Genomic DNA, 25,939 nt, shown 5'->3' on the forward strand with positions numbered 1-25,939 from the left:
GGTTTACAACCACCATTCTGAAGACATGGAATTTTAATTCTGCAAAATCTATTCTTCCTGGGCAGACGTCAGTGTTGGCCACCCCCATGTCGTTATGTGCTACATTTACCGACATGAATCACATGAAAAGGCATCTGTACACATTCTGACTGGCTCCCCACTCTCTCCAGCTGAGAGAATTAAGCGTGGTTTCCTCTTTCAGGTCACAGTTACTCTAAGAAATTGCATTTTAATCCCAATCAGCTGTTTTCCACATCACTGGGATGTGAGATGTCATCTCTCCTTTTCTTGCTATATTTTGCCCTGGTTCCTTGTAGCAGAGGCTACAAGGAGAGAGAGAGCAGAGAAAAACTCTCTCAAAGATTTTTTGCTTTGTTCTTCTTGGTCTCTTTTGTTCAGTATGGCCGTGGGGACTGCAAACCAAAACCACAGCACAAGAGTAAAGAGACTTTCTTTCCCAAAGTCCCTGACACCTGTCAGAGCTCTGAACAGGTTCTGTATCCATGCATCATTCAGCCATGACGTTTGCAACCCCTACATGCCTATCGGTTACCGCAGGCGCCTCAATGTTTCATTTTAATCTGTGGCTTTGGTTCCTCTTTGTCACAATCCTCGTTTCCCTCTTTCCACAATTCACTTTATATCCTTTACTTCCTCCTCTTTCAGATGAATGTGTTCCAGTATTTGGCATGAAACCATTCAGATCATCTTAGATTTCCTAGGGTTTCCCTTTCAGATGGAACATCCCTTGGTCAAAAAATTTTGTGGCCACTATGTCCAAAGCAGAGACCAGAGCATTTTTCATTATTTATTTTTGGCTACTCTAGGTCTTCGTGGCTGCACGTGGGCTTTCTCCAGTCGTGGCGACCAGGGGCTACTCTTCATCATGGTACAAAGGCATCTCCTTGTGGTGGCCTCTCCTGTTGCAGAACACAGGCTGTAGGGCATGTGGGCTTCAGTAGTTGTGGCACGTGGGCTTAGTTGCCCCATGGCATGTGAGATCTTCCCTGACCAGGGATCAAACCCGTGTCCCCTGCATTGGCAGGCGGATTCTTAACCACTGGATCACCAGGGAAGTCCAGAATCCAGAGTCTTTCTTAAAACATCAATTGGCATGTGAATGAATGGATCTCTTATATCATCAGGGGCCTTGGTGCTGGAGGTTTCACTGGAAAGGATGTGGGTTCTGGCCCTGCTACCTTCTTCTTGAACATGCCAGAGGTCGCAAAAGAGCATGTGTTTCCTTTCCATTTGAATTCTCCATGGGCCCATGAAAGCATTGTATGGATTGCCATCAAATTAATCACAATGTCTTGGTCTTGAATAAAAAGCTCAGTTGAACCTAATATTTAAAAGTGAGCATTTATGGAGTGAGAGAGTTAGTTACAGACTCCTAGGTAGCTAGTCGGTCAAGAATCCGCTGGCAACGCAGGAGACATAGGAGATGCGAGTTCAATCCCTGGGTTGGGAAGATCTCCTGGAGGAGGGTGTGGCAACCCATTCCAGTATTCTTGCCTGGAGAATCTCATGGACAAGAGGAGCCTGGAAGGCTACAGTCCATGGAGTCGCAGAGAGTCAGACATGACTGAAGTGATTGAGTACACATGCTCACATGCAGAGGTAGTTTTAGATTTAGACCACTGAGACATGCCATTCTACCTAGGGTTGTCTTCAGTAGCAGCTACTCAGGGAGTCCTGGGTTCAGATTTTACCTCATCCTTGTCCATGTGATAGCTGTGCTTTCGTTATCAAAATACAGGCCTTCTGGGCCTGAGTATGACCCACTGAAGTCTCTGTTGTCACTACAGACAGATTACGTGGCTTTCAGAACATGCGGAAGAAACTATAATGAAGAGAAGCCAGAAGTTTTTGTGATCATTGACATTTAAGATACCAAAAAAAAAAGAGAGAGAGAGAGAGATTCCTATGAAGAACTGTTTTTTTCTCTTCCTTTTGACAAGATACCATGATATAAACTCTGCATGGAGAATTTACATATGGAGTTTTGCAGAACAGAAATTTTTTTGACTTAAAGTGTGACTTTCAGAAATGAAAAATCAAGGTATAGCCTTGGTCTTTGTTACCCAAATAATCAAACTTTAAATAATTCTTTAAGTGGCAAGTATGGCTCCTCCTTCGTTAATTCCCCTTTGTAGCAGCAGGTGCCTTACACCTTTCCAGCGGAATGCAAGTCCTCCCGCCTGGTCCCAAGAACGATCACTGATGTGAGAGCAGCCCGAGAAACACTGAAGCCCCAGTACTCTTACTGAATGCACCTTGGAAAAAATGTAATTTGAGAAATCCTACAGCCAGTATTTTGCTTTTCTTCCAATGTGGTTAACACATATATTTTCTATATGTACATTAAAAGAGGTTGTGTTTTGGAAAAAAAAAAAAAAAAAAAAAAGTAGAAGAAGAAGGAGAAGAGGCTTTCATGATTACTTTTTAAATAACAAAACAGAGATATTTTCAGACCTGGCATGCTGCCTCCTCCTGCTCCCACATCCGAAACTTGAAGCCGGCCCTAAGAAAACTAGGATGTTGCCTTTCCTTAGCTGCCACGCACATTCTTTGAACTAAGCTTCCTTTCATGTTTTATACTGTATCCATTGAACACCTTTCAGAGGTTTTCAGAGAAATATTATTTGATCTGAGACGGTCTAAACATGGGCGGTACCTCTTGGCCCAAGTGTGTACCTGTAAGTTCCCAGATTTTAGCCTTGACGCATCTGTCGAGACCCCTCGGGTGGAAACTGAGACGCTGTTGAAGACAGCTGAGCGCTGGTGTTGGGCAAATCGATCCTAGTTATGTCTGCGAATGAGTCGTGTCTATTTAAATTGAAAATGTACCAGCTGTGTTTACATCATTAGTACCAAACTTCCCAATTAAACTGTTGATACTATAAATATACTACACAACTGCCTTAGAGAGGGGGCTTGCATCAGCATTCTTCTTACGGCTTGTTTCACTGGCTTTGAGAAACTTCCACCCCGTGACAACTGCCAAAGAAACAAACACTGGAGACCATTTTGGGGCATCTGGTGCCATTGTTCTGTTTAGGGAATGACACATGCGAAGATTGCTCTCTGATTGGTGCTGTCTCAACTGGCAGCTTCCCAGGTGGCTCAGTGTTAAAGGATCCACCGGCCAGTGCCAGAGACACAGGAGACTCGGGTTCGATCCCTGAATCAGAAAGATCTCTTGGAGGAGGGCCTGACAGCTCAGTCCAGGAATCTTGCCTGGAGAAGGCCATGGACAGAGGAGCCTGGCGGGCTACTGCCCACGGGGTCGCCAAGAATCAGACACCACTGAGCAATTGAGCACACCTGTATCTCAATCAGATATTTTTTCTTTCTTTCTTTCTTTCTCATATTTGTTCCACTCATCCATGTATTCCCAATCCCCGCTTACTGGCATTGACTTAATATAGTTATGAGGTCTCTATTTCCCATGTGTAAGGAGCATGGCGGAAATGAAGCAGGATCCCATGAGGTTTCTAGGCACAAAAGTCTTTCTGCGTCCCCGTCTCCAATGGGCAGGTTCAAAGAGCTGCTCATCAGGGAAGGGAGGGGAGGCCGAGAAAAGGGAGGAGCAGTCAGGAAACACGAGTGCAGCCTTGGGGCAGGCCTTGGTTTCCTCATAAGGGATACACATAGCAATATCTTTGAGCTCTTCAGCAGAACTGTAACCTCCAACAAATGGAAGATGCTAGCTATTTGATGCATCACTCCTCATTCCAGAGAAAGTCACAGTTCACCCATCACCACCTGAGACCAAGTGATCTCTTCAACCAGATCTTACTTTAAAGGAAGTGCGTTTGTGTTGACTGCTTCAAGAAGGTTCCGTGGATGACATTTGCTTGTTGGTTTTAAAGGAAGTCCTTTCCAAGTTTCTCTATTCATAAATATGTGTGCTTCCTGTCTCTTAGGCCCGAAATATACATGGTAGCATCTGTGTGGACTGAATATCCTAAGGGGATTATATCAAAATGATGGCTTCTGAGAGAGTCACAAAGCTAGAGGATTTTTTTTTTTTTTTAAACCATGGAATTCACTTCACCTTTCAACACAAATCTTGCATTTCTCAAATCTGAAAATCATCTTCTCTTTTTAACAATTTTCTCTGCCCAAATCTAGGGCATGGAAAAAGCAGTAGAACCATCTTGTCTTCACTAAAAGAATTCCTAAGTGTCCACTAATTGCAGGGTGAGTGGGTTGCGTGTTTCCTGGTGTGTCCATAGGGCATGCCAGCCATGTAGACCATCTGTCTTCTCTCCTGGTTGAGCTTTCTCTTCTTGGTTTCTGTCTCTCCTTCTCCCTGAAGTCAAGAAGCATAATAAGAAGCTCAGTAAGAAAAATTCCAGTCTGTAATCCCCAGGCTGAGTACATATCCTGAGGGATGGGTACCTTTCTATGGCCCAGGATGACTTAAACTTTAGATTTCTTTTTCTCATAGTCAGAACTACTTTCATTTCAAGGTTTTAAGCTATTTATATTCAATTGGAGTCTGCATTTTTCTCTTTCTGAGGGAACGTAGATTTATTTGTATGTTCCAGAGGATAGTATCTGTATATTCTTTTTTTTTTTTTGAATCTCAGTAAGATCTTCTTGGCATTTACAGTCTGGGCCTCTCAGCTTCCTCTGAGTGGGGCACATCGGTCAGGCAAGCTGCCCCCGGTTCTCTGAGTTCTAATTGCTTGTTCCCTTTCTCTCCTGCCCTCCTACCCCATCACCCTGTCCTCTGCAACACAGAAGCTGTGTAAGGCTTTCCACCCAGGGGAGAGAGACAGAATACAGAACTTCCTAGGGTAATAAAAGATGTAATAAAAAACACCCAGGCTGCAAAAGCAAAAAGCAAAGACGTTGCTGCTGTCGTTCAGTCGCTCAGTTGTGTCCAGCTCTCTGCAACCCCATGGACCGCAGCACGCCAGGCACCCCTGTCCTTCACTGTTTCCCAGAGTGTGCTCCAAGTCACGTCCATTGAGCCGCTGATGCTATCTAGCTATATAGCTTTGACTGTATGGACCTTTGTCGGCAAAGTGATGTCTCTGCTTTTTTAAGGAAAGTTCCAAATCAGGGGAAAAGAGCCTGGAAATAATACTTTATGTAGTTCTTTACATGTATTTTAATCCCTAAAACAGGCATTTGCTCTTATTCTGCATCAGGGTAAAATTTCTCTCTGATTTTCCCCTGGACCTCGTCACCTATTTTTATGCCGCCCTCCCCTACCTACCTGTACATAGAACACACTACGCTCAGAAAATGCCCACTCAACCTCATGTGATCTAAGAAAATGAAAAGCATTCCAGCCTCAGGGGGCAGGATTTAGGATTATCAGATGCTTCTGGTTCAAGGTCCTTGTTCTCATATTTTTTTAAAGTGTGAACCACAGATTTCTAGATGTGTGTTTGTCAGGAAGACTACAGGAAATAGTCACTAGTTGTACTAAGTTACAAAATGCAAGACACAGCAGTTGCATGTGATTTCAGAGAGCAAGTGTTTTAGTAAGTTTAAGTATGACCCAAACATTGTGTGGTAGTGGTGGTTTAGACTCTGAGTTGTATCCAACTCTTACGACCCCATAGACTGTAGCCTGCTACAGTCCTCTGTCCACGGAATTTCCCAGGCAAGAATACTGGACTGGGTCGCCATTTCCTTCTCCAAGGCATCTTCCGGACCCAGGAATTGAACTTGGGTCTGTCTCCTGCCCTGCAGGAGTATTCTTTACTGGTTGAGCCATCAATGAAAGCTCCATTGTGTAGGGTATACTTATCCTGAAAAACCTGAAATTTAATGGAACAGCTGTAGTTTATTGGGGTCACTTTGTCATCTGAAATGTTGTTTCTAGGTTTGAACATGTTGAGTTTCTTGCGTTGTTCAGAAAGTCTATTCATGCTAATCATCTAAAATCTATGTGTTTGTTTAACAATATGGAGAATCATCTTGCAAGAAAGACATTTCAGCCTGAGGATAGACAGCTACAGTGGTTTCTTGCTTGTAAAGGGTGTCTGTGTAATGGATCTTCCTTTTATCTTTGCTTCTCTTATATGGCCTGGCTACTCCTGGCTTTTATGAAACCAAGGTCCCAAATCCTAAACATCTCATTCTAGTTGGATATTTTAAGTTATCAAAATCCCACTTCACTAAGGATGTTTCATCGAGTGGCTAGTGACACAGCCTAGAAGGACTGTTGTACGTACCAGCTGTTTCTGACGTCTGCTGCTCAGTGCCTGGGAAAGCAATCAATCATACATCAAGGAAGAAAACTAGAATTAACCTCCTGCTTACATACTTGGTACTGGGTCCCTAATTACGATATCTCATATGACGGGTTATGCCATAATATGGAAATAATACGTGCAGTTGTATTTTCCCTTGGTTCAAGTGCATCATTTAATGATAGGAAAACATCAAATGAATATCCTTGATATTAAAACAGAGAAATATTCTGACTTGGGGAACAATTACCCATATGCATAATCTGATTGGCTCTGTTTCTCTTCTTGCTTATAAACTATTTCTATTTTTTTGCAGCAATTTGGTAAAATCTTAGATGTTGAAATTATTTTTAATGAGCGAGGCTCAAAGGTAAGCAACTTAATTCACTTTAGAATTGTTTAGCTTTGTTTTGAAATGCTTGTTATAAATACGGGGAAACAACTGCACTGTTTTAATCAGCACGTTGTGAAAATGCACTTCCGTGGGAATTCCTTTAGGGACCATCCCCCTCACCCCACCCCCGTTTCCAAAATGATGGGGAATACACTGGATTCAATTTAAAATGTATAAGGGGGTATTTGAAAATTGCTGTTTTATAGATGTCTATATATCAAGTTTCCAGAGGAAAACTACCCATGCTTAAAGAAATAATGTTGTTGCTACATTTTTGTTTTTCAGTGATAATTATGTTCTTTATATTAAAAAGTGAGTTCATAGTCTCATGAGCAGGTAAATATGTGATTATTCTGTATTAATAAAGTGCAGTTATTTTCCTGGGTTGTAGGGGAGAAAATCTCATATACACCAACCTTTTGAATAAAATTTAATCCATTAGTCTGTGTACCCAGCCACATTTTGCAATTTGCCATTGCTCTGAGTTAGTTTTTTCTAGGAAACCAATTTTTCAGTAGATTTTTCTTACAAGTAACAGTAAAAGTCAGAGGTTAGGGATTTCCCTGGTGGTCCAGTGGTTAAGACTTCACCTTCCAAAGTAGGTGGTTTGGGGTTCAATCCCTGATCAGGGAACTAAGATCCCACCATGCCTCATGGCCAAGAAAAAACAAAGCATAAAACAGAAGCAATATTGTAGCAAAGTCAATAAAGACTTTAAAAATGGTCCACATTTTAAAAAATTCATTTTTTAAAAATCAGAGGCTATATGGTTGAACTCCAGCATCTTCAAAATGCAAACATATTGATAGGAAAAAAAAAAAAAAAAAAAAGCCGCCAAACTCTTCTAAAGCATCTTCTGTGTCAGTGATCATCTAGGACCAGTGCCCACACCAGCCGCAACATCTGGAAATTTAGCAGAAATGCAGAGTCTCAGGGTCCAACCCAGACCTATTGGATCAGATCCTCTGATATTGGGGCCCAGCAATCTGTGTTGTAACAAGCCTCCCAGGGCTATGGTTAAAGTTACAGATCCTGTGTTTCCTTATTCTCAACACACGCCCAGGCTTCATTTGAATGCAGGCTACCCCTTTGCCCACTGGGATTTCATAGTGGCTCAAGAGTCCTCTTTCTGCTTGCACTCTCGGAAAACGCAGGAGCCATCAGACTCTCCCTGGACGAAAGCCGTGCTCTGGGCAGAGCAGCAGATGCTGTGAGAAAGGTGAAAAGAAGTGAAAGTGAAAGTCATTCAGTCATGTCTGACTCTTTGTGACCCCATGGACTCTACAGTCCATGGAATTCTCCAGGCCAGAATACTGGAGTGGGTAGCCTTTCCCTTCCCCAGGGGATCTTCCCAACCCAGGGATTGAACCCTGGTCTCCCACATTGCAGGCGAATTCTTTACCAGCTGAGCCACTAGGGTGCTGCTAAAGACTTGGATGTTGACATCAGGACCTAGGAAGTGAACACATCCAATAACTCCGCCTGGCTTCCAGTCCCCCAGAAACGTTCAGCTTCCGTCTCACTTCCCCAGGCTGTGAAAGTCAAAATGGAGAGAAATTCATTCCCAAACACAGAGAGATCGCAGGAGGTGTAGCCCCAGAGCTTTCCTTCCAGAGACTGTTTGGGACAAGCCAGTATCCAGAAGTGTTGCTTAGAGGAACACGTTTTGGGACTTGCTAGGTGGTCCAGTGGTTACAACTCTGCATTTCCATTGCAGAGGCTGAGGGTTTCATTCCTGGTCAGGAAGCTAAAGTTTCATATGTCATGTGGTATAATAAAGAAGAAGAATGGGTTTTATCTAAGGGAAGAGGGTGCAAAAGCCAGTCTCCTGGGTATAGGAACCACCACTTCCCCACAAAACAATCATTTATGATTTCTTGGGCAGATTGCGTAGGTTTTTTTGTTTTTTGTTTTTTTTTTGCCTGCGTAGGTTTTATGTTAACTGACAATGTTAACTGAATTGTATTAACTGAATAGGAGAATGCTGATTGAATTGAGGAAAGAAAATGCCAGTATTTTCTTTGTCACAGCCAAAATGGATGGTGTTGTGATATGTTGGATGAGTAGAAAAAAAGAAAAAAAAAATCTATTCATTATACTCTGTAGTTCTGCTACTTTAGGGGCCTTGTCTTTCTGTTCTAATTTCAGATATTTAAAGTAATCCTTATAATATGTCAGTAGTTTGACCTCCAGGCTGGGGGAAAATAAGTTAACTCTTTTTCTGCTCTGGTGTGAAAAACCGTTACAGGGACTTTTTCTACATGTACAAAGCCAAGTGCATTAAGAGAAGAATGTGCCTGATCCCTTTCACTTATGACAGATGTAGTCTGGGTGAAATTGTACAAGATGGCATGGAAATTTGGCCAACTTTCTTTTAATCCTGAGTCCAAAGCACTACTACCTTTAAAGTTTTCTTTTCTAAATTCATACTTCATGTATATTGTGTTTTGTGACTTTTGCCAGTCGGAGGAAACGGTTTAATTTTTTTCCAGAGTTGTTTAAGGACATTCGAAGAATATCGTTTGTTATTCTGAAAGTACAGTGGTGATGCTATTTTTAAGATTTCTTCCGTCATTCCTGTGATGAGCCTGTCTCTGGGGCTTTAGGAATAAAACCATTTAAGTTTGCCGCATCCAGAGACTGATTTTGTGAAGCTGTGAAGCTGCGTCTTTTTTTTTTTTTTTTTTTAATGAAGAAACATTAAAAATAGCCTCTCTCAGTGGGTTTGCTGAAAGATCCAGTCTTGCAGCTGTCGGAGCTGACTGGTACCACTGGAGTGTCCTGGAGACAGTCCATTTGGGAGCTGCTGAATGGACGGAGCAACCGTACAGGGACATCTTTCATAATTGAAAGTGTTAAGTCGCTCAGTCATCTCCGATGCTTTGTGACCCACTGGACTGTAGTCTGCCAGATTCCTCTGTCCATGGAATTCTCCAAGCAAGAATACTGGAGTGGGTTGCCATTCCCTTGTCCAGAACTTGATGTTATCCTTAATGGGAAAAGTCTTATGTAAGGGACATTTTCATTTCTACACCATTGGAATGACCTCATTTTCATCATTTGATGGTGGAGAATCAGCCAGGAAATGGGAGAGCCCTTACGAGCTAGGAGCTCACCTTCTGGCCATCGTCTTTGGGGACCTTCCCCAGGACGGTCGCTCAATGTAGATTGAGGATGGCTGTGTGTCCTGAGGGTGGTTGGTGTGTATGTCTGTGTGTCTGTGTGCGTGCGTGCATGTACACCTGTCCATACACAGGCAATATCTATATTATCCTGAGAATATATAATGTACAACCTCATGTGCATATGGATAGCACGTACAAGGAAATCACATTTTAAAAGGATCTGCCAGAGTTTGAAAATGCAATGAGCTGGCACATCGGGGGTGAGAGATCCTATCATTCAAGTTTCCTTTTAGGAGATTTTAAAACATTGTGTTTACCTCTGAAACATTTTATCTGGGGGGATAGACAGAGATGGCTGTGTTTTCATAGACTAGGAAATGTGCAGTCTGCTCTTTGATTCAGTGATATATATAGTAATGGGCTTGGGCTTCCCTGGTGGTTCAGTGGTAAAGAGCCCTCCTGCCAATGCAGAAGTCGAGGGTTTGATCCCTGGGTCAGAAAGATCTCCTGGAGAAGGGAATGGCAACCCATTCCCAGTATCCTTGCCTGGGAAACCCCAAGGACAGAGGAGCCTGGCGGGCTGCGGTCCATGGGGTTGCAAAAGCGTCAGATACGACTTGGCAACTAAGACAAGAAACTAGTCTCCAGTACCAGACTAGTGAATTGGATGTGAGAGAGACAGAAGTGCTTCCTGTTCTCAGACTTTCCTGAGTATCTGAGAGACAGATCCTTAAGACAAACAAGTGTGATACAGTTTGCTATGATCCCCGGTGAATGAGAGGCTGCTGAGACTCCAAGCAGGCAGATCCATCTTGTTGAAAGCTGGGAGGGCTTCTGGGAAGAAGGGGCATTTCAGCTGGGAGAGAAAGATAAGTAAGACTTGCCCCAGGGGAGGGAAGGAAGAAAGATGGTCTTCTAGGGAGAAGAAGCTATGTGGAGAAAGGTGATTGGGAACAAGTGTGCTGTGAAGCCCTTAGTGCCACAGGAAAATGAGTCTTCAGATCTTTAATCAACAGCTCCTCCTCTTCTAGGTGATAGGAGCTCTCTGCACCAGAAACTGGAGGAATTGAGTTTTCATGTAAGATGAAAAGTCAGTACAGCATCCATCCTGGGTGCTTCAAAGCCTTGATTTGTGCTCTAAATGTTCTATTTGTGTTACTACAAAAACATAGCCCACAAGACTAAAAGAGAAAGATAACTGGGATATAGGAAGGCCAGAGTGTGCATTTCACAAAAAGATGGAAAAATAAGTAAGTCTTGGCTGGTCCGCGTTAGGGTTGCCGTTATCTGCCCAAGGCTCACGCCTTCCCATCACAGGGCACAAACATCGCAGATGTCTTCTGCAGGGCTGTGCCTTCTCTCAGCCACCTCCCCAGCACCACCCACCCAAGGTAAACCTTGGGAAGTAGCATCTCTCCTCCATCTGACTCCTCCCTGCCCAATGTAGCCTCTCCTGCATCCTTGACCTTTATATGGGATCATTACAGCTCACTCAGTTCCTTTGTTCTCCAAGCCACATCCAAAAGGTGCTTCTTTTTGAAACTGAGATAAAAAAAGAAATATTCAGAGTAATTTTAAGAATATGCTAAGTATTGCATTTTGCCTAAGACAGAATACTGACCATGAAGTGTAAGTGTTAGTTGCTCAGTCATGTCTGACTCTGCGATCCCATGGACTGTAGCCTCTGTCCATGGAATTCTCCAAGCAAGAATACTAGAGTGGGTAGTTATTCCCTTCTCCAGGGGACCTTCCCAACCCAGGGGTTGAACCCAGGTCTCCCACATTGCAGGCAGATTCTTTACCATCTGAGGCACCCAGGAAGCCCACTGACCAAGAGGCAGGGCAAAAGAAACAAGCTTTGTTGCCACTGACTTTCAAAGTTGCCAGCTCTTGTGCCTGATGGAGTGGGTGCCTGAAAATGGCCAGGTGGCCATCTGTCTGGCCACGGTGTGGCTCCCCTGATAAGCACCTGGCTATCTTCTGATCCAGGGATGTCACGTGACTACTTGGCTGGGCGGAGGTAGGATGGTCCATGGGACATGCCCTTTGGTATTTATGGGACTGTTTCTGAAGCAAGGTCTTCATGAACCCAGCTTTGCCAGATTTCAACTAGGATTCTCAGCAGGTTGAAATGAGATGTATTGAACCACTCAAAAAAAAAAAGTTTAGCAGAAAATATTAAGAGTAAGAATAATAATAATAAAGAATCAATATATTATTTTTACTTCAAAGCAAAGTGAAAATGTAGTAGAATTCCTCTTTAGTTTATGAACTTGGGATTCAGAAGAGGTTTCTATTTCTACTTTCCTCTGTCCCTCCTATCCAGGGTGCAGATTTTAGGCCAGTATGGTTTGCCTGGGATTTAGATTGGAATCTTTATGACTCCATTTGTGGGGATTGTGTTATTCAAGTGGGTTGAGTGTTTAGTTCTTCCTAGCACTGCAGTGAGAATGACTGTTCGTACCCATTAGCAGCAATGATGGCACCAAATCCTCCATTGATAAATCACATTGGGCTGTGGATTTCCTTTCTTAGGCAAGTGGGAGAACTGCCCCAGATAGAGTCGCAGCCCTAGTTTCCCTAATTATTTATTAAATGTATGGCATGGCTCAGGATGCTAGAGCCTTAGAGGTCAGGAGGAGAACATTGCTGTGTGATTTTGGCTGATTCCTACATTTAAGATTAGAATCACCAAGTCAAATAGATATTCACCACAAAAACTCACTCCACTCCCTAAACTGCTCTATGGAAATTGGCAGTGTAATTCTGTATAGTCTGTATAGCTATGGTTTTTCCAGTAGTCATGTACAGATGTGAGAGTTGGACCATAAGAAGGCTGAGCACCGATGAATTGATGCTTTGTAACTGTGGTGTTGGAGAAGACTCTTGAGAGTCCCTTGGACTGCAAGGAGATCTATCCAGTCAATCCTAAGGGGAATTAACCCTGAAGCTGAAGGCCCAGTACTCTGGCCACTTGATGCAAAGAGCCGACTCATTGGAAAAGACCTTGATGCTGGGAAAGATTGAACGCCAAAGGAGAAGGGGGCTGGTCAGAGGATGAGATGTTTAGATAGCATTATCAGTTCAATGGACATGAATTTGAGTGAACTCCGGGAGATAGTGACAGATAAGGGAACCTGGCATGGTGCAGCCCGTGGAGTTGCAGAGAGTCAGACACTGCTTAGTGATAGAAGAAGCCATGGAAACCCAATTGCTGGGCCACATTGGTAACTTTTTCAGCAAACAGATTTCTGGGCTCCACTCTGGGATTGTGATCCAAGAAACATGTGTCAGGACTTAGAAATCTGACTGTTTCATATGCCCCCCAGTTCTTTCTGATGTATAACTGAATCTGAGGCCCAGTGGCCAAATCAGAGGCATCAAATAGTACCAACCCTCCAGATTTTATTCTTTGCCCATTGACGTGCTGTTATTTCAAAATGAGTCAGCATATATGTTTGTGTACCAAATGCAGCTAATCCCATCAGTGATGAGCAAGACCAAGTAGGGTCTTTCTAAGGTATAATCTTAGATTAGTCAAATAATTCAGACCTGTCCTTATCACAGATCCTCACTATGGGAAATAGGAAAGGTAATTCAGTCTAATCCCCCAAGTGAAGAATTTTTTTTTTTTCTCTATCAGATCACCGTCTAATCTAACTTGACTACATCCATAGCTGTTATCCTCTACGGAGGAGCCCATCATAATACTGGAAAGTTCTCACTTGTTGGAACCCTAGGTAACAGCTCTTTGAAACCGAAACAGCTCTCTGAAATCCTGAGTTTCAGAGATTTCTTTCATGACCTAATGAGGAATTGAGAGTTAACAGGAGTTGGTTATGAACAGCTGTGATTTGTAATTGTTTGTTTTATTAATATGACTGACTGTCCTACTGCTCCAGCCAAGCTTAACACCAACATTTTCCTTTAAGTAAAGATTACCTAACATAAAGAGCAATCTTGGCACATTGCATTATTTTACCCTGTTTATACTGTGAAGACCAGAACAAGCTGGGCAGATTTACACTGAAATTGTTTCAAACGGTTGGTGTATATTTCTGAACAAGCTGTACAAATATTTTTAGGGGTTTTAAAAATAATGTGTCATATTTTCTGTACTCTTCTTAGGAACAGTGTCAGTGAAGAAAAAGGATGGATTTTTGACAATGTGATGTGTAGGGGTTTTTTTTTTTTTTTGAGGCTGAAATATTAAAGCAAAATATATCAGTGGTGCAGAAAAGAGTGTATTTGTTATTGATCAGTAAAAGAAGTACCTAGAGTGTTACTGTAAATAGTATTCTATTAAAGGAGGTTTTGAATTTTCTACCTGTTGATTTAACAAATGGGTATCAGCATAATGTCTTAGAACTTTACCATATGTATACACATTTCTGTTTGGGGTCAGTAAAGCAGTCTGGAAAGCTGACAGTTTCAGAAGCACTTAGGTCATTTGAAGAGTGAGGGAGGGGATATAAAAATGTTACTTGACCTGTTTGCATTAGCAATCAATGGGTGTTTATTTCTATTCATTTCATGGGATTATTTTGTTGATTTAGAGCCAATAGTTTCAGATTTATTAAAAAAAAAAGGTCTTTCCTTTTTTTTTCTTTTTTTTAGGCTTCTAATTTTTATTTTTTGAGACATAAAGGCTGTAGAATTGACAAATTTGAATAACCCTAAAACTGCATGGAGAAGAGATGGTCTTAAAACCACACAGCATGACTCTGTAGGCAATGTTAGAAGATTCTGGCATTCATTGTTGAATTTTGTGCACACGTTTTCTTTTCTTTTCTTCTTAATTTGCATGTCAAGAAAGTGGTTCCCTTTTTTTTTCTCCCTCGTTATTTCATTTTCTTCTCTGTGAAGACACTGTACATTTATTTTGATCTCATTTTCTTTCCGTTAGATTTCTTTTCTTCTGTAGTGACATTTAGAAAGGTATTTTGGGTATCATTCTTTGAATTCTTCAGGGGTGACAGCTAACGGGTGACAGAAAACAAAAATCTTGTTCACATTTGTCGCTTACTTATTGCACATTTTAGTACTCTTATAATTTCTCTAATTTGCATGTTACAGAACGGAAGCCAGGACAAGAAATAGAAATTAAAGCGAGAGAACGTTCCGCAGTGGTCGTTGACTGAAAATAATAATCTGCATGTTGTTTTCCCTTCTCCCTCCTGCATGTAGGGATTTGGTTTCGTAACTTTCGAAAATAGTGCCGATGCGGACAGGGCGAGGGAGAAATTACACGGCACCGTGGTAGAGGGCCGTAAAATCGAGGTGCATGTCCAAAATATTTTCCTTTTCATCTTTTTGATAAGTGTCTGCTTCACGCTCATTTGTTGTTTCAGATGCATCATTGTGTCTTGTATGTGACCCTATTCCCTTCTCATTGTTTATATATATACTTATATATAAAAAGGAAAACTGGCCTTACTTTTTTTTTATTTTCCTTTATTATGTTACTCTTATTACTGCTGAAAGGTGGATGGCAAAAGTGAGACAAAAGAAAGGTTAATCTGAAAGTTTTTTTTTAATTCTTATTTTATTTTTCATGTCTTATAACCGATGGGTGCAGTAGATTCCAAGCAGTGGAGAGAGTGTTGCAAAACAAAATATAGAGCAGTTTTCTGTTTTTGTTTTCTTTTTCTTTTCCTTCTTTTTCTTTCCAATGCAGGGTTGATGAGGGATCCACAGTGGTGTGCAAATTAGACCGAATTGTGAAATGAATAGCATTTAAGAGAACAGTTGTTGGGGGAAAAAAAAAATGAGAGGTCTTTGTCATGAAACCTTTCATTTTTTTTTTTTTTTCTTTTTAAGAAGACACTTTCAATCTTTGTATTCTTTTGCTAACAACGTGAATAACCAAACAGGATTTCCTGTTCAATATCTGGCCCTTCTTCATGGAAAAAAAAAAAAAAAAAAAACGCTGAAATTCCTATACTCATAATCTACTCTTTCTACCACTGGCTCTCCCTCAAAATGACCATAGGGTCGTATTTGTTAAAACTTAAAAAAAAAAAAATACCAGTTAAAAATGCTTTAGTCTTTGGAGTAAGATGTTGCATATTTTGCCTTTCATTTCCCCCCACCCTCGACGATAATCCTTAGGCCCCTCACCAAACTCTCAGTAACCATGGTAACTGTATACAAACCCATGCTGGCGATGGTGGTGAATGGTAAGTGGTGAAATCCATCTGCCGTTTCACGTATTTAGTGCTGATATATCTCTATACATATATATACCACGTGAATTTTTTTGACTTGTTGTATTAAGTTTTCTTGATGCTCTATTTTTTTGGATATTGGTACGCCTGTAAATGAGTGTACGTTCTAAGCTAGCCTGGGAGGCACTGACTGGATTGAGATATGACCAGTGCACATCTTACTCAGATTGTTAACTCCATATTGTGTTAAACAATGCACCCTCTCTTTTATCCTTTTGTTAGCTGTGACTTTAAAGCTTGAATGATTTTGTTAATTCTTGCGATGTAAAAGGCTCTTGTTCCAAGTGTTGAATGCTAGATGTTGCTTCCCCAATGGTTCTTCCCCCTTAAAGTGTTGCATACGGCTAAAACTTGTTTGTCCTTTTTTTGACATTTATGTTCCCTTGTACCTTGTCTCTCCCCTCTTCTCCTCCACTGCATGTTCTTTCATATGAACCTTATTTTATGTTTAAAAAAAATATTTATTGTTTCTGTGTTACCATGGAGTACACGCATGCTTTTCAATCTTCAATTATGCAGTTCCTTTTAATTTGCTTTTACTGTCTCCTTATTAAACTTTTAAATGATATGACATTGCTTTATTGAAATGATTTGTTAAGTTAAAATGGTTATGAAGTAAATGTAATTATAAAAATGTATGATTTTGTTATGCACCTACTGCCTTTTATAAATTAAAATGCATTTTAGTTTTTGTTTTTTGTTTTTAATAAGTAATCACAGTCATAATGCATGCAACTAATTGAACTGTGGACTGGCCCTGGAATATGTGCTCATTTGAGTTTTCTATGTACATAGGTAAATAATGCCACAGCACGTGTAATGACAAATAAAAAGACTGTCAACCCTTATACAAATGGTAAGTAGAGTTTGGCCTCTTACAAGAAAATGTCTCTACCTCAGAATCTATTAAGTAATTTAACTGGGGAATCTGTGCCAACAAGCCACAGTTGCCTCAGCATGGTTACTGTGTCTTTGCTGCTGACCTGCTACAGTGAACCACTTGAATCAGTAAGATAAATTTCATGACAAAGGCAAATTTAGTTTTCAAGTGAGGAGTGAATGTTCTTCTTTCATCCTCTCTAGAATAACTCCTATGTGGAGTGAGATACATAGGAATCGTTTGAGAATTACATGGGTAATTTAATTTATTGTAATTAGAATGAGTTGATGGAAGGTGGATATTTTGTTTGTTTCTCCCTTAATCATCACCTCCTTGGTGATCAATAATCATTCCCGGAAATGGGACTGCAGCATTTGGTTCCGGCTTTGAATCTTCTCTGGAGCTATTAGACTTCTGAAGTACCTTGGAGGGTACCTCATGATGAGTTCCAGACTGCGAACAGAATGTATGAGTGCGTTTCACACGTCTCTCTGGGTTACGAAGTGGCATCTGGGGCAAAGGAGGATGTTTACTGTGTATTGCAGACCCCTTCAGGACAATGCATTTCTGCCCTTGCTCAAGAGGAAAACATCTCAAAGCACTTCATAATGATTTACAAAATATGAAAAATTATTAAAATATTCACACATTTTGATTTTTTAATCCTTCTGAGAAGAAATGTCTCTTAAGATATATGGTTGGAGGTGGGGGGCGGGAAAAGATGTCATATGTTAATCACATGCTTAATTGTACCAAATTTAGATAGAATGTAATGTAGTAAGTTAAAGTTAGAGTTTTGTGGGATACAATACTCATTAAAATGAGTAGGATGAAGACTACAAAGGGGCTTATAATGAATGAAAAGTTTTAAAATAAAAGAAATTATATGTATAGCGTGATTTGAATTAAGGTAGGCATTTCCCCCAAAATGTTTATGGTTGAGTTGCATTGTGAGAATGGAAGGTATTTTTCCTCTGTTTTATGGGTTTTAAAAAATAACAATTTCATTACAGTCTTAAGGAAACATTTATGGAATTTTCCATTTTAAACATTTTAATTACACATGAAACATGAAAATACAGACATTTAGAAAATGAAAAGAGAGAGGGAGGGAGAAAGGGAGGGAGGAAGACAAGGCTAAAATATATTTTGAATGACACCACTGCCATGTTGGTTTCCCCCCTATCCCCTCAGAAGGTGCCACTATTGCATATTATTATCGATACCTTTATTTTACACTTTCTCGTGTACATGTGTAATAAGTATATATGTATAATACAGTGGCAAGTGTGTGATTTTTATATGAATGGTGTCATGGTATACACATCATTTCTGATTGGCTTTTATAAATCAATATGGAGTTCTTTTGATGTAAATACATACAGACTACATTCATTCTTTCTGGTGGTTACATAATATTCCATAAGTAAGTAAGTGAAGTCATTCAGTTGTGTCCGACTCTGTGACCCCGTGGACTATAGCCTACCAGACTCCTCTGTCCGTGGGATTTTCCAGGCAAGAATACTGGAGTGGGTTGCCATTTTCTTCTCCAGGGATCTTCCCGACTCAGGGAACAAACCCAGGTCTCCTGCATTGCAGGCAGACTCTTTACCGCCGGAGCCACCAGGGAAGCCCATACAAAGGGTTTATTCCCACCTTATGTACTGACTGATTTTTTTTTCTGTTATAAACAATACTAATATCATTTGGTAGTTTTGTTTTTGTTTTCCTTCTTTCTTATGCCAATGGCTTTTAATTTGTTTGTTCTGATATGTTGAAGGTGCACCGTTAAACAAAAATATCCCCTCAATGTGATAGAACTCTAAGGTGAAAGACTGGAAGAATTATTTATTTGGCTAACCCATTTTTTCACCATTCAACAACCCAAGACAAAACCTGAAGTAGTATAGAAAAATTCTGCAACAAGCTTTGAATGCCCAGTGCTGAAATGAAGCAAACCTCTGATTTAATGTGTCATGGAGTCTTTCTACTTGGGTAAAAATGATAGCTCTGCAACTTTCCAGAGTTAGTACATGATGGCACCAATCTGACTGTGGGATGTTTTCTTTAATTGTGAAGTAGCAATTGTGTGTGTGTGTGTGTTTGCACCACACATGCCTAGGCACAGGTGTTCATGTGTGCTGCTGATATGAGAAAATAAGACAAAGGAAGCCAAATATTCCTTAAGCCATGTTTATTTTAAAGAGAGGGTTACTGATCAATGTCATACCCAGTGGCTGAAAACTGCAAGCCACAATGAATAGTCAACATTTCTGGAATACTGACTGTATGGCATTATGTTAAACATTTTAAATGCAGCGGGTCCACACAGTGTCTTGTAAAGAAGACGTAGTTATTCCTGTGGTAAAGATGTAAAATTTGAGGCTAGTGGAGATGAAGTAATTAGTGACATCTTCTCCTTTTATTATGACATAACAAAATCCTGTGGCCATGCTGGATGTTCCGAGTGTATCACTGTCACCTGTCATTCTGCAGAACTGCACTCAGACCTCCGCTACAAGAACAAAAAGATTATTCAATGTGCAGCCCCAAATCTCTGCCACGTTGGCAAGTGCTGGGTTGCTCAGTCATGTCCACCTCTTTGCACCCCCATGAACTGTAGCCCGCCAGGCTCTCTGTCCAGGGAATTCTCCAAGCAAGAATACTGGAGTAGGTTGCCATCTCCTACTCCAGGGGATCTTCCCAACTCAAAGATCAAACCCACATCTCCTGTGTCTCCTGCATTGGCAGGTGCATTCTTTACCACTGTGCCACCTGGGAAGCCCATGTGTTGGCATAAGTATCTATTATCCCATTATGGCGGACCCTGCCTTCTTAGTTTCCAAAAATAAATCGCGTGGATCTCTAACCTGTATACCTGGAAGGGGACACTCAGAGGGTTATCCTGTTACATAGACTGTGTGTGACCTAACTGGGGAAGGATACTCATGGTAAAATTGACTTTAAAAAAAAGAAAAGAAAAAGAAAATCCTAACTATATAAAGACAGTTGGTTTCTGTAGAGGAGATCATGAAGAATTTTACTATTCAAGTAAAGGATTCTCAAAACGTTATCAATCCTTAATTCATGAGTGCCATCACTACAAATAAAATTTCCCATAAAATGCAATCCAACACCCTGGAAAGACAGGGACCCTCTTAGATCCTTAACAAGCATGACTGTGTTAACAGAGAATATCATCACCACACAAAAAAGAAACAAGAAAGTGGTAGCTGTGTGAGATGATGGATATGTTCATTAGCTTGATTATGGAAAAACTTCTACAATGTGTGTGTATGGAAAATCCACAGATGGTACACTTTCAGTATAGACACCAATTATACTTCAGTAAAGTTGGGGGGGCGGAAATAGAGAAGTGAGGATCAACGAAGTCACGTGGAAATGAGAAAATTAAGTGATTTGGGAGATTCATTCATTAGCTACCTCATTCATTCTCACACCATCAAACTCAGGCTTCAGCAAAATTATGGATTACTCAAGTCATCGAATTTTGAGGTCATCCTCAAATGGAAAAGAATCTAACTATCAGTGTCATCATCACATTCATGCATTCCTTTAGGATATCAGTGAATCATCCAACAAAATGTTAAGCAGCTGCAAAATTTCCAGTGATGAGTAAGATAGGATCCTAAACACGATAAGACACATGGCTAAGACTCCCTGCTGTAGAGGACCACAGTTAATAATATTGTGGAGGACATAGATTCCATTTCCCAGGACCTTTGAGCTTGCCTATAAAAGACCGTAGAATGACATAGAAGAGTCTGGAAAACCCTCCAGATCTGAAAGCTCCATCATGAGGGAGTTGAGTGGGCTACTTCCATGTTGCTGGTTTTTCCTGAGGACATCAAGTCTCAGAGAAGGGTTAGGGTTTACTGTGCTCGTTGGAGATCAAATATTTATTCTGTAAAAAAATTGGAGCACCATAATCCCAGGAATTTCTTCAATGTTGGAGAAGCATGAGTGTTGGAGAAGCGTGAGTGTTGGATGTAGGTCTTTTATTTTCTCAGCATTCATAGGAAGGGTGAAAACTGGACAAAAAGATCTGAAACTATATCAAGGTGGATTTTACATCACCTCTGTTTTTTAGGGATTATTGACCTGCAGGGGGTCTGTTGAAACATTCTGCAGAAGAACTTTCTCAAGTGGGACCTGTAGATATAATGGGACCTACTATATAGGATGTTTGTGGTTATTATGGGAGATGAAGCTTCCTTGGTGGCTCATCAGTAAGGAATCCACCCATCTCCATAGGAGACAGAAAGAGATTCGGGTTCAATCCTTGGGGTGGGGAAGATCCCCTGAAGGAGGAAATAGCAACCCACTCCAGTGTTCTTGCCTGGAAAGTTCTATGGACAGAGGAGATGGGTGGGCTACAGTCCATGGGGGTCACAAAGAGTCAGACACAACTGAGTGATGGAGTGCACACGAACGCTCACACACACACACACACACACACACACACACACAGAGGAGACGAAATACTCAGCACAGTGGCAGGTACAAAGTGCCCTAAAAATGTAATGACATGATAATCCCTATAATAAATAGCCATCTTGTTCCTTTTCTTGCTGATAGATATACTAGTTTAAGGATCAAATATTTGGATGCCGACAGAGGCCGACCAGGTAAAATAAACAGAGAAGGTCTGAGAAACTTGCAGCCTTTTTGGACTCTCATTTTCATACTGAGCAAAGCAAAATATTTCTCTTCTAGACGGAAAAAAAAAACCAGCATAGGGTAACCATAAATGATCACTGATTTTTGGCTCCTAAGCCAAGCATGTAACAGGGAACAGGCAAACTGGGGGCTTAAGTGAGGGTGGCCCCTGGTCACCCCAGCAAATTGGTCTGTAGGGAATTCTTAAAGTTGCCATTTCTGCTCGTATTTGAAGAGAAGCAGAAATCTTGTATCATAGATGAAATTTAAATGTTGACAATAAACATGCCTTTCAAAAAAAGAAAAAGTTGCTGAGTGAACCGGATGCAATGTGCAAATGACTTTTCATTTTGGGCATTGCCTTCTGCAGCATTTCAAATACCAGATTCCTGGCATCTGCAGTACACGTGTTTGGAAAGCCTCGGGACAGTTTTGGAAACCCCTCTCAGGCATTTAAGGGTGCCTTCTTGAATGTGTTTTCATTAAAATCCAACTTAGTAAAGCCCTGGAGAAGACATGTGTTGATTTGTTTGTGTGCACAGTCAGACCTGTCTTTTAACACCCAATACAGCCATAGTTAACACTGAGGACCTCGGTCAGTGTTTTCTGCAGAAGGCTGGCAGGTGAACTTTAAGAAGCTGAATTTAAGGAGGGGAGCACTGATTTGGAGGCAGCCCCTTGAGGCTGGGCCGCAGAGGGGTCCCTCTAAACAGCTCTTATGTCTGATGTGGAGTGAGACCCCCATGTGTCTGGTGTCTGCTCCATCGCCTTCTTGTATGGGGGCTCTGGGAGGCTGGGAGCTGTGGGCTTTATCAGCAATTCTCCCTTTGCTGTAAGCCTCATTGTTCGGTTTAATGTCCTTGATCAAAATCTCTGAATTCGCGAGGCCTGGGGACGAACACAAACTGCCTTGGAAATTAAAACTGGGATCATTTTGTCTGTCTTCCTGACAGTGCAGGCTCCCGTCTCCAGCAGGGTGATCCCAAGGGTCCCTTCCAGGTACTGGAAGGAGTCAAAGGGACTAGGAGACCATTTGCATGTGATTTGCATGCATTTACATAAGCCTGCAAGAGCCCTGTTAAGTCTGAGCAGAGGTGATTTTCAAGGGCTGGATTCTTATTGCCTTTCCCTTGAAGATAGTCACCCCTAATGGTGCCCCCCTTTTTTGTAGGTGTGTATAAGGAAGCAGGTCATTGATGGTTGGAAGGAGAGCATATCTAAAAGGAATGAGTCCATTAGAAAAAAGCTCTTTATTCTTTCAGTTCCTTTAGAGCAAGACTAAGTAAATATTTATGGAGCCAAACACAATTTTATATGTTGGGAATTCACCTCGGACAGCAGTCAGCCCCACTCGCTTTACCATCAATTTTAATGAGGGAGGATGGTTATAAAAACAATTAAGAACAAGCAAAGAAAGAAAAAAGATAAATCTAGGCGGTGTTAACTGCTGTGCAGAAAACAAAGCTGGGAATCGCACCACTGAACGGCCTTAAGAGTAGGGAAGGGAGGGACATTAGGCAGCCTGCCCTGGAGAAGACGTTGGTGTTCAGTTGCCCAGTTGAGTCTGACTCTTTACAACCCGTGGACTGCAGCACGCCAGGCTTCCCTGTCCTTCACTGTCTTCCAGAGTTTGCACAAACTCGTCCATTGAGTCGGTGATGCCGTCCAATCATTTCATCCTCTGTCACCCCCTTCTCCTCTTGCCTTCAATTTTTCCCAGCATCAGGGTCTTCTCCAATGAGTTGACTCTTCGCATCGAGTGGCCAAAGTATTGGAGCTTCAGCTTCAGTCCTTCCAATGAATATCCAGGGTTGATTTCCTTTAGGATTGACTGGTTTGATCTCCTTGCAGTCCAAGGGACTTTCTAGAGTTTTCTCCAGCACTACATTTCGAAGGCATCAGCTCTTCCATGCTCAGCCTTCTTTGTGGTCCAATTCTTACATTCATTCATGACTGCTGGAAAAACCATAGCTTTGACTAGACAGAACTTTTTCGGCAAAGTGATGTCTTTGCTTTTCAATATACTGTCATAGCTGGTAATCTTTGAGGACTGGGCATATTTGTCCAAGCAGATCAAGCAGTGGGTACAATCAGAATGCTCTAGACTGATCTAGAAGGATCTTTGGTTCTTTTGAAAAGATTTAAAAGGCCAGTATCACCATAGATTGGAGGGAGGGTAGCAGTGGTACCAAATAAATGGATTGGGATTAGATTGTGTGGACTTACAGGCCAAGGTAAAGAATTTGTGTTCTTTGTACAGCAGGAAGCTACTGAATCTGAGTAGCAGTATGACATGCCTGATTGACTTCTTAAAAACTGGTTTGGCCACTATGAAAAGAGTAAGATAAGATGGTGAGAGTTAGGAGTTTGTTGCCATGTACTTAAGAAATAGAAATGTCTAGGCTAGCATGGTGCCATTGGTGAGAGAGGGATATAGAGAGAGTAGAAACACCTTTTCAAAGTCTAACCTGTAGGATTTTTTAATGGATGGTACAGGGTATGTGAGGATTAAGGGAGCATCAAGGCATTATTGATCAAGAATTTTGTTTTGAGGAACGAAGCGGATGGAGATGCCGTTTGCTAAAGGGGGATGTCTTGGTGAGAAATCCACTTCAGAGGGAGGAGGGAAATGAGAAGTTAGGTTTCCATGCCTGAGGTGTGGTTCAGAAATGCCTTTGTTTCTCCTCCAGTGGGAATAGAGTAGCCTCATATAAGAGACAGAACCAGTAATGGGAAGAGGGGAAAACCCTCTTCTGATGTTCCCAGGCTACCTGAACAGTCTCATTGGATTTCACTGCTCACAGATCCTAGTTGGCTTCTTGTAGAGGAGACCTGATCAGTTATCTCTCTCAATTAATGCTGTGACTGTGAGATGGCATGGATTTCCTGAGGAGGGAGAGTATTGTTTTGTTTCTCTCATGTTTATATTGATTGAAAGTTGTCTGTAGGTAGACTTAGTAAACTGGTAGATCATTGGTAGATAGATAGTACCATGAAGCTGCGTGCCTAAGAAGACATCAGGTCAGCTTTGATAACAACTGATAGGTTGATTGATCAATCAAAAGATAGATACTACAAATGATACAGATGGATGGATGAATGGATGGATGGACAGATAGATGATAAATGCATTCCATCAGCGTCCGGCGTGAATGAGATTGCAGCTCGCCCTCCATCTCCTATTGCTGACGATCCTTCAGTTCTGCCATCTCCCACCTCCTCTCCCTTCTCTTCTTGCCTGTTCCTTTGATGCCAGCCCCTGGATGCCAACCGTTATACTACTGTCCTTTTCAAGGTACCTTTACAAGATGTAAGATTAAAAATAATCTTCTTTATTTTTTAATTTTTTGTGTCCTTTGTGTGCAGAGTATTATAAACCTATATAGCCAATTGTGTCAGTTGCGTATCTAAGCTAACTTTGTTGGACTTAGAAACAAATTGGACTTATGCACATGCTCTCAGAATGGAACTTGTTCATATGTAGGTGACTTACTCTGTCTTTCTCAGTGGCTACAGTCCATGGGGTCACAAAGAGTCAGACATGATTGAGCGCGCGTGTGCGCTCACACGCTTCACACACACACACACACACACACACACACATGCTTCCTTAGTGTATCAGTAGGTTGTGGCTACCTCTCAGCTGTTCTTAAAGGTGCATCACTTGTACCAGGCAGTGGCATGGCACACCTGTTCCTTCCAGAAAAATCTCCAAGAGTACTTGTCAGAAATACCTCCTCTCACATCACAACTCTCACCACTGCCTTTTCTCAGGAGCATTTAGTAAAGGACCTCTGCTGTTTAACCTTCAGCCCAAGGACACAAGGTTTCCCATACCTGTCCTTCTCTGTCTTTCAGCAGTTCTATAATAGATGCTTACACACACACACACACACACACACCACTGACCAGAAGGAACAGGAATTAATCACCAAACCCTAAAATATGATCATTTTTTGAGGTGGTGGTTTAGTCACCAAGTCATGTCTTGTGACCTCATGGACTGTAGCCTGCTAAGCTTCTCTGTCCATGGGATTTCCCAGGCAAGAATACTAGAGCAGGTCACCATTTCCTTCTCCAGGGGATCTTGCCGACCCAAGGATGGAAGCTGTGTCACCTGCTTGCAGACGGATTCTTTAGCACTGAGCCACCAGGGAAGCCCATAGAGTGTTCCCTAAATAGTGTGCAGTGGGTGTGTAGTGCAGATAGCTTCCTGATTTGCAAATAATCTTGTTTGCTATTTTATTAAGTAGAAGTTTCTAAAGGGCCAGGATTTATTTTACAGAAAATGCACCATGCAGAACATTTGGAAAATTACAAAATTCTGTTAATCCTATATACAGGTTATTTGAAAGTTCTCTTAGATATCATGCATTAACTAAGAATTCGTATGGTTCTTGAATTCTTTGAAATGT

The 25,939-nt window shown here is 41.4% G+C and overlaps 1 protein-coding gene across 7 annotated transcripts in view; it reads left to right on the forward strand.

The window, feature by feature from the left end:
* The window catches only part of RBFOX1 (RNA binding fox-1 homolog 1), a 404,111-nt gene that overhangs the window by 263,402 nt on the left and 114,770 nt on the right, over positions 1-25,939 (forward strand). For all 7 annotated transcript variants that reach the window (XM_065924298.1, XM_065924297.1, XM_065924302.1 and 4 more), the window contains exons 4-6: positions 6,535-6,588; positions 14,925-15,017; positions 16,760-16,820. In XM_065924298.1, coding sequence (XP_065780370.1) covers positions 6,535-6,588; positions 14,925-15,017; positions 16,760-16,820 — 208 coding nt within the window. The remainder of the gene's footprint in view (positions 1-6,534; positions 6,589-14,924; positions 15,018-16,759; positions 16,821-25,939) is intronic.

Source organism: Muntiacus reevesi, chromosome 2 (genome assembly GCF_963930625.1).
Source record: "Muntiacus reevesi chromosome 2, mMunRee1.1, whole genome shotgun sequence".
Classification (NCBI taxonomy): domain Eukaryota; kingdom Metazoa; phylum Chordata; class Mammalia; order Artiodactyla; family Cervidae; genus Muntiacus; species Muntiacus reevesi.